General features: G+C 42.8%; 1 protein-coding gene across 1 annotated transcript; it reads right to left on the reverse strand.

The window, feature by feature from the left end:
• Positions 1–1,907: 1,907 nt before the first annotated feature.
• LOC115764465 (protein kinase C, eye isozyme) lies at positions 1,908–5,280 on the reverse strand. The gene is made up of 11 exons (XM_030707506.1): positions 4,936–5,280; positions 4,334–4,365; positions 4,074–4,268; positions 3,883–4,011; positions 3,656–3,812; positions 3,366–3,594; positions 2,912–3,309; positions 2,650–2,851; positions 2,405–2,593; positions 2,207–2,347; positions 1,908–2,153 (listed from the first exon to the last, which is right to left on the reverse strand). The coding sequence occupies exons 1-11, from the start codon at positions 5,205–5,207 to the stop codon at positions 2,001–2,003; spliced, it is 2,097 nt and encodes a 698-aa protein (XP_030563366.1). The 5' UTR covers positions 5,208–5,280; the 3' UTR covers positions 1,908–2,000.
• Positions 5,281–9,087: the final 3,807 nt, after the last annotated feature.

Genomic DNA, 9,087 nt, shown 5'->3' on the forward strand with positions numbered 1-9,087 from the left:
AAGTGCAAATTGCCACTAATAGAGTGCAAACAGCTTTAAAGCCGGGTATTGATGTGCAAAAGAAAAGAAAAACGTAAAAACTATTATATTATTTTCATGGGCAAATCGAAGCTTAGATACTCTAAGAAATATCGAAAATTATTGAAGAGCATAGAGAAGCTAAAAGTTGCTCTTATATATTCATTATAACTAGGCAGTATTTTCTTATTTTGAATTTAGATGATTGTAATAGCTCGCAAAAAAGTAAATAAATAGTTAAACAGGTAAAGCACTTAAAGAGTTAAAGTACTATGAAAATATCATGATCCACGATCTTTATACCAAACATAATCTATGAAAATCTTTAGTGACCCAGTCATTTGAGCTATTAAACAAGAAAGTTGCTGGTTCAAATCCCAACCAGTTTTATGTGGACTTCTTAGCTAGCTCAACGCAAGTGCCTTACCACTCCAAGGGTATTATAAATATTAATAAAAATATTGATTTGAGCTATTGAGCAAAAAAGTTGCTGGTTCAAATCCCAAATTGATGAATGTATACAGCTTGGCTCTTTCCAATCTTTCAACACTTTTAATGGTATTTAAATTTTAATAATTGATACTGACTGGAATCCCTTGCCTCTCCAGGTATATACCTAATATTAACAAAAATAATAGTCCTCATAAATCATTTAAGATTCCCAAAATCCCCTTTAAATTTGAATCCCAATTGCAAATCAAATATCCGTCAATCTTACCTGAGTGAGTGTGCTACAAACCTATTAATAAAACTAAAAGACCTGCAATCAGGGCACAAATAACTAACTGTCTGTCAAATGGTTGCCGTGAAATGGGTTATTCCGTGGCCATTGCCACGTAGATGGCTTGCTGCAGCTTGTTGTAGTTGTTGTTGTTGTTGCTGCTGCAGCCTGACTTCCAGCACAGGATCGTGTGCTGCGCTGATATATTGGCCAAGGAATTTTTATTAAAATGTCTGTAAAAGACGAGCCAAGAAAATATTTGTTTCTGGCCAAAACTATTTGCGGGCACGCCCCTTAAACAACACGTGTGGGCGGCAGGGGCTATATAAAGCGCGCAGTTGCCAACGCTTTCATGTAAAAACCCACAATAAAGCAGAAGGCATTTGCAGCCAGACATGTGCGTGTGTGTGTACGGGTGTGCGGGTGTGCGTGTGTGGAAGCTAGTCAAAAACAATTTGCGAGAAATTTTACAGCCGAGCGCGCGCGCCTCTAGGGTCAATTGGCAATTTCAAGTGTCGAAAAACAAAAATAAAAAGGCGAGGCGTGTGCGAAATAAATTAAATTTGCCTCGGCTAATTGTCCTCACGAAACGTGCAGCAACAAGTAAGGACATGCGTCTAATTGGAAATTATCAAATTTGACAGCTGCTGTCAAATTGTTCTGTAGGCAGCTCATCATCTAACAGCAGGTCCAGTCAATTAGCCAAGTGCCTGCCGTAACGTAACGTTGCGTTACGTATACGCAAATGGCCGCAGGACACATCTTGAAAGATGCGCGTTGCGTGGTGAGTTTTAACCGTCGGCCAGCGGCAATTCCCCTGACTAATTTCGCATGCCGTTACCTTCCCCTTCTGAAGGTTAAAGTTCAGGGGAGGCGAACCCACACGTTAGCTTTCACCTGACCCAATCGGGGTGAGCTGCTCGACTGGGCGACTCTATCCAGAGGCTGCTCGTCCGGGAGTGCGGGTTTGTTTTCATTTACTATCTGGGTCCTCAACAACTAAATAAAGCCAAACGTGAAGAGAACAAAGCTCGCTCTTAAATGTTACTGTTATGTTAGAGAGCTTTTGCGAGCCACCCTAACTTATCGCCGTGCTTTAAGCACAGCCTTAGTGTTATACAGAGCTTTGCGTGAGCCCAAAAAGGACTTGGGGTTCATTTTATAACTGAAAGCTTGCAAGCGTTAAGCCTGTACAGTTATGCCTGTAGCTTTATTGGGTATTCAGGCCAAAGCTTTTAACAATTCACAATAGCTTTTTAGCTTAAATAAGGGTTATGAACTCGGGATTCATAAACGAAAAACCGATAAAATCATTTTGATCCAAGTTCATCATGAAAAGCTTATCGGTAGGAGTTAGATCCGTTTTCTCCTTGGTAAAGGCTTCATCAAAATTGCTAATGTCCTTGCGATGTTTCTAAAAGAGAAATCAGTTGACTTACAGCTAGGTTAAAGCTTCCATCTACATACAATTCTGGGCACTATGGGTGGCTCCAGTTCGGACGATTCGGCCTTGTCCCAGTCGATGTGGCGGAAGAAAGGATGCGTTGTTACCTCCTGCTTGGCATAGCGACCCGCACCCAAGCGATTGTTCGGCTTCTTGGCCAGAAACTGAGGAGAAAAAACACTTAACTGATATTCCTAACATTTGCCTACTCTTGTGCGTACGCTAGTAATAATATCCATAGCCTCCTGTGAGAAGTGCTTGGGAAAAACAGCTTTTTTTTCCTTGATGTTGCGGAAGATGGTGGCCTCATCGTCGCCCTCGAAGGGCGCCTGACCAGCCATCAGTTCGTAGAGCAGCACGCCATAGGACCACCAATCAGCTGTCGAGGAATACGGATCATAGGTGAGAATCTAAAATTGGTGAAATAACCTTAAATGTCCGTAAATTCAGAGGAGCACTAACTCACCTCTGGGGCCATGTAGTTGGGTGTTCCGCAGAAGGTGCGTGTGGTGTTCCGATCGCTGACGCCCTCCTTGCTAAGACCAAAGTCAACTAGCCTTACATGACCCTCGGCATCAAGCAGCACATTATCCAGCTTCAGATCGCGATAAATAATATCGTGTTCATGCAGAAAGAACAAAGCAATGGCGATTTCCACAGCATAAAAGCTGAATAAAGAAAAATGCAAATAGAGTTTGGATGGAGGATACGCGCCTCAGCCCACTCACGTGGCCACCGACTCCTTGAAGCGTCCGTACTGCTGCATGTGATACATGAGATCCCCACCCTTGCAATATTCCATGACAAAGAACAAGCGGTCCATGGTCTGGAAACAGGAGTGCATGGCTACCAGGAAAGGAGGTCTGCCCGATAGGGCCAGGATGCGTTTCTCATTCATTGGCAACTCAATATCATCCGTTTGTATGATGACGTCTTTGCGTAGAACCTTAACCGCATATAGCTCATTCGTGCCGCGACGCTCTGCGAGCAGCACCTTGCCAAAGGAGCCCTTGCCAATGACCTTGACAAAAATAAAGTCGGCAGCGCGTATCATGTCCCGCTTGCTCATATTATGCGGCATGTCCTTGTTGTCCATGCGTCGCTTATCATTTGGCTTGCGCTCATGCTGCAATTGAAACAGGTTGAGGAACGGGAGCAATTGCACTCACATGCTTGACTCACCTGCACTTCATCACGCAGACGCGCCATATCATTGATGGCATCAACGCAAGGTATGTTGTAGTGCTCGCCCTCAACCTGTGAGAGGAATTTATACCAGCCATCGATGGGCTCCTTTTGCAGCTCCTCGAGACTAAACGAAAAGGAGCCCATGAAATCGTTGCGCGAAGTACGATCCCAATCCCAGACCTCAATCAGCAAACGCTTGTCCCTATCCTGCTGCTGCAGCTCACTGTGAATGCCAAAAAGGGACTGTTGGATTTTGTTATTCGAGTACTTAAGCATTTCCTTACAAGGTGAATGTCTCATTAAAGACCGGATTGAGGTTCTTCTGTATGGTTTTGGTCTTTTTCTTGGTGCGCCCGGAGCGATCTGGATGCATCTGCACGGCTATATAGGGATCACTAAAGCCATTTGTATCCATGGGTATGAGATTAGCCGCCTCCTTGACTAATGAAGGAGCAAGTGGGATTGAGTAAAGGATTAATGGTTGGGTCGATCTACCCAGCTTTCTACTCACTGTCCACTTTGAGATTATTGCCCTTGAGCTCCACATAGAGCAGCAGCTTTCCACGCACCTCCATGATGTCCGCTCCGCACATGGGCGGCACCTTCTCCTGGCACTGATGATGCACATTCAGATTGCAGTCTGTGTGTGTGCGATACAAGGCATTAGCTGGAACTCGGAATCTTTCCACAGCAGAAACTTACTCTCGCACTTGACGCCCTGATGTGCAACGCCGTGCAGTAGCATGCCGCACTCATCGCAGAAAGTGGGCGTGGTATAAGTGGTTGAGTTCCAGCCGTGCTTTACCTTCGCGCAGTCGGCGTCAAAGTCTGTGTCCTTGCCAGGACACTTGAACACCACAAATTTGCAGCATTTCTGATGTATATTGAAGCGGCATTCTGTGTGGCAGTTGCAACACAAATTAGCTCGGAATGGTAGTACAAGAACAAATTTAACGACCTACCCTCGCACTGAAAACCTTGCTTGCCAAAGCCCCTGAAATCCGGCCACGTTTGCGGTGCATGCATCAACGTAAAGAAAAAGAGAGCAACAAAAAGTATCAAGTTACAGAGCGCTAATTAAATTAGGCGACGCAGCGCCTGCAACAACAACAGCAACAATATCAGGTTTGACTGCTCAATTCGATTGTCACTGACTAGAAGATACCCTATAGCTGTCATTTTACGTAAAGTGTGGTCGAGCAACGTTTTATGCACAAAATGCTTGACTTCCCAATTGAAACTAAGAGCTATAAAAGTCGATATTTATCGATTTTAGGAAATTGGAAGCAATTATCGTTTAGTTAAAATAAACTCGAATGGGAACTTATACCCCTAGCCAAATGTTTTCAGACCGAGAGCCAGGTCTCTCTGACTAGATACCTCCTGCTGTCCGCAGGAAAAGTTCATTACACCCTCCATCAGCGAAATACAAGGTATAAGCCGACTCACAAACTTGCACAATGCGATGGTCGCGTCGCGAATAAATGGGTCGTGGCTTTCGCCGTGGTTTCCACTCTGCTGACCCTGGCTGTGGCTGCGGTTCCTTGTCCTGCGGCTAACTCACCAAATAAAGTCCTTGCAGTGGCCGCAATAGGTGGGCTGCTTGAAGAAGCGCACCGCAAAGTTGTGTCCATTCACAATTTGCAGGCCCTTGCGCTTCATGGCGCCCCGGCGCAAGCGATTCTTCATGTAGTTCACAATGTTCGCCTCGCCGGCGATTTCCACCAGATTTAGCGGCTCCTTGCCAGCGGGCGTCTTGAGCGCCGCAGGACCCGCCGCGCCAGCGCTTGAAGGCAGCACGGTGGCGCCGGGCGTGGCAACAGCTGCAGCAGCCATGGCTCAAAGGATTAACAGCAGGATCTAAGCAGCTTATGCCGACTTCACAAGGCCAAAGAACTGCGCCGTTCCAAGCGCCAAAAGCAACTGATCCACATAAATTGCTCGTCAAACGCAGTTGGCCACAAGAAGCCAATAAAGTGACTTAGTTGCAAGCAATGCAGCAGTTCCAGAGCTTCCCCAGCTAAAAAAGTCACATATAATCCCTTTTATTGGGTGTTCCCTTTAGGCCTACATTCAAACTGAATCTGAATATCCAATTGGTTGTCATATCTGTATTTCATTCAAATTGGCATTTGAAAATATAAAAAAATAGATAAATCATATATATATACTATATAAAATTGAAAACATTAAATATAAAATTTAAAAAACATATAATATATAAAATATAAATAATAATTTATTTATATATAAATAGTTTATATTTTACTATTTATACTTGATCTAAATGTTGAGTTTTGACCGAGCTATGAGGGTGGGCAATTTTGACCTATTCCACATGAATTTTGAACAGAATAAATATTGGCAGAGTTAGATGACAAATTGATCCATATGCCAAACCATGAACAAAAAGCCAAGCCTTGTGAAAATCGGGTGAGTTTCGAACGAGTTATGGAAGTGGGCCATTCTGACCTATGTCTATATAGGATATTTTATTTAATATTTAATATTGGCCTGGTTTGCATCGTCTTAACTGTTGAAAATTCCCTAATTTTAATCTGCTCAAAATTTGTTTATTTAACTTAATTGAAATGTTTATTTTGTGAATTTATTTTAGTTAGTTAGTTGGTTAGTTAGGTAATTTATAAATATCTTTCACTGTGAAGAGCTTTTTATGTTCTCCGATATCTAAATTGGATAGGTGGCAAACTTTTATGCAAACATTGCCATGATAAGTGTAAACAATTTGGGTAAGGTCAGGGGAATATGCCAGTTGGTGCTTGGCCCTTCTGGCAGTGGCTGTGGCTGTGGCCGTGGCTGTGTCTGTGCTATCATTGCAATGCGACAAACGGAGGCGGCCATCGCTGGTGGCATACAACAGCTGGCGCACACGGCGTATGTGCGATGTGCGATGTGCGAGGTGCGAGGTGCGAGGTGCGAGGTGCGAGGTGCATGTGCAGTCTGTGACGTCAATGGCAGTCTGTGAACGGGGACGTCAACAAACTCGGACAATGCCAGAGACGTCGTCATGGGGGAGAGGGGCTATCCACAAATAGGGTTGTCATGTGCCCTGCGTTTTGCCCACTCTTCGTCTCGATTATTTTTGTGCCATTCTTGATTAATTTATGCGTTTAGAGAAGCGAGCACATGACGTACGATTGATATCACAGTTTCTCCCGTTCCAAGAAAAACCATTAACCTTAGCATAACGTGTGTGCTTGTGTGTGTGTGTGTGTGTGTGTGTGTGTGTGTGTGTGTGTGTGTGTGTGTGCAACGAGCTGTGCGGCCTAAAAATAGAAATAGAAATGCAACAAAAAGCCAAATTGAGCACAAAGTGCAAAAGTTTTTAAGGACGCACACAGCGAAATATGAGACACGAGCAACTGTGTAAGTGTGTGTGTGTGTGTGTGTGTGTGTGCGAGTGAGTGAGTGGATATGCTACGAAGGACACACACAGCAAACAAACAGGCGAAACAAATAAACCAACTGTAGGTTGCGGGCTGCTGCAAAGTGTACCAAAAACTTGCGACCAGCACAAATCATGACTTGGACCAAAGCAAAAACCGTTAAGAACTAGAGATGGACTCGTGCTTAGAAATATTGAGAAAAGCTGTATTCGATATAAATAGTAATTGGCTTTTCAACTGCATTTCCGCACTAATCATACAATTTAATATTGGCAATTATTTTAATCCCGTAACAAATGATTCTACAAATTTAAAATAACTAAAAAATTGGGCCTGAATATTAAAATGTTTAAAACAAATTTAACAAATCAATTTTAATTGCTAAACTAAGGCTTGCTAATTATGAAAGGGAAAACACCAAGATTTAAACAATTTTATTGCTAAATCTTTGTTTTGGACATATTTGTATTAAATTAAAATATATTTTTTAACTATTCTGGACCAGGTTTTATTTTATTCTTAAGTTTGATTTACTCAAGACAGTTTATTTTCGTGTTAGATGAATTACTCGTGTCACGACACGCGCCCATCTCTAAATAAAAAAGAGTTGCTGCCACGCTTTTAAGCGGAAAAGGAAGCGTTGTCAGCGAGTCGTTAAAAAAGCCGCAAAACAACAATAAAAACAATGGCAAATGTCATTAGAAGCGAGCTGCCAACTAGTTTTATGCTCATGAGTGTATCCGTGTATACGCCTATCTGTGTATCTGTATCTGTGTATCTGTGTATCTTTGCATTTGTGTATCTGTGAAGTGCACTTGCTCGCATCGACAAATGCTCGACAAACAAGCGACAGGCCGTGCCTCAGGCCCCCTGGCCCCCAAGCAGCTGAAACACCTGAGCCCGTTGCGTGGCAGACAGAGAAATGTTGAAACCAAACGGACGGACAGACACAAGAACAATGCAAATAGATTTTATTGTTGTTTTAGCTATTGTTGTTGTAGCTCGCTTTCAATTTACGTCATCATTTCCATGGCGTCGCCTTGTTGTTGTATTCGCATTGGTCTGTTTTTTTTTGCATTTGGCAAAGCAGGCCATGCGAGAGTCGCACTCGCTCTCACTTTCAAAGAGCTTGCGCTCAGCATATAACAGTCTCTACAGTTGTATAACAGTTTTGTGGCTTTGCTGCGCTTCCAGTGACTTTACTAACATGATTTTGGTTTTGGTTTTGGCTTTCCGTTTTGTTTGGACATTTGGCAATTTGTTGTTGTTGTTGGCGCTTGGTTGACCTGCGCTTTTAATATCTATTGATCTGCAGCAAGTGTATGAGTGTGTGTGTGTAGGAGTAGTTTTGTGTGCTTGTGTGAATATTCCGCTAGCTTAGCAAGTGAGCAAGAGAGAGCTATGTGTATGCATGTTGCTAGCCTCTGTTGCTGCAACAAACAGATCATGTTGACTAAACAAACGCTGCCTAGCAACATGTTGATAAGTTCAACTTCAAACAATAATAAAACACGATTACATTATATGTTAAAATATTAAAATTAGATTAGATTAAGCAACTGATCATGTTGTAAAAAAGTACAAACTAAATATTAAAAGCAATTATTATAAATATTACTAAGCAAGTATTTAGCATAAGCTCGCAACACTATAATTAGCCGACAGCCCAATTTAAGCTCTAACACTTGCCTTGAGCATTATTATTAGCCGCACAAATCAGTGTGGCATGCCACAAAGCGCTAATAAAAAGCCGCAACAATTAGCACAACAAGCAACGCCAGACAATAATTAACAAGCGCCCATAAAATTGAATTGTTGCAATTGGCCAAGCAGAAATGACCGCAGAAAAAAACAGACAATTGGCCAAGTCCGAAAGTGTCGCAAATGTTGAGAACTGCGGCAACTGTAAATGTGCCCCCAGTTTGTGATTTGTTTACACAAACACGCACACACTCACCGAATTTGATGACGTTTTGTTTACAACAAGCTCTCGCAAGCTGAGCGCAACTGTTATACAAACTTTTGCCGGCTAACTGTATTTTAAGCTTCTGCGCATTTGTCGCTGCTTCTGCTTTTGCTATTGCCTTTGCTTTCGCTGCTTGGCCCGCTGGAAGCGCGAAACCTGTCCGCAGTCGTTTGCGAAGACGCCACGCTGCATGTTGCACGCCAGCAGCGCACGCGGCGTATACGTAACGTGCGAGAAACAAAAAAAGAAAACAACAAAATTCGTGAGTTTAATTATTTGCAATAAAAATTGCGTGTTTGTGCAGTCAGCTTAATACGAAAAAAATAAATAAAATCAAATACAA

This window comes from Drosophila novamexicana, unplaced genomic scaffold, assembly GCF_003285875.2.
Source record: "Drosophila novamexicana strain 15010-1031.04,08,12 unplaced genomic scaffold, DnovRS2.1 tig00000858-arrow-arrow-pilon, whole genome shotgun sequence".
Lineage (NCBI taxonomy): Eukaryota > Metazoa > Arthropoda > Insecta > Diptera > Drosophilidae > Drosophila > Drosophila novamexicana.

Bases quoted from the DNA above. Each gene is read 5' to 3' on its own strand.
- LOC115764465 (XM_030707506.1), bottom strand. From the start codon at position 5,207: ATGGCTGCTGCAGCTGTTGCCACGCCCGGCGCCACCGTGCTGCCTTCA. The intron at 2,594-2,649 runs GTGAGTTAGTGC...CACCAATTTTAG, and splicing joins CCAACTACATGGCCCCAGAG to ATTCTCACCTATGATCCGTA. The intron at 2,154-2,206 runs GTATGTAGATGG...TTTCTCTTTTAG, and splicing joins CACCCATAGTGCCCAGAATT to AAACATCGCAAGGACATTAG.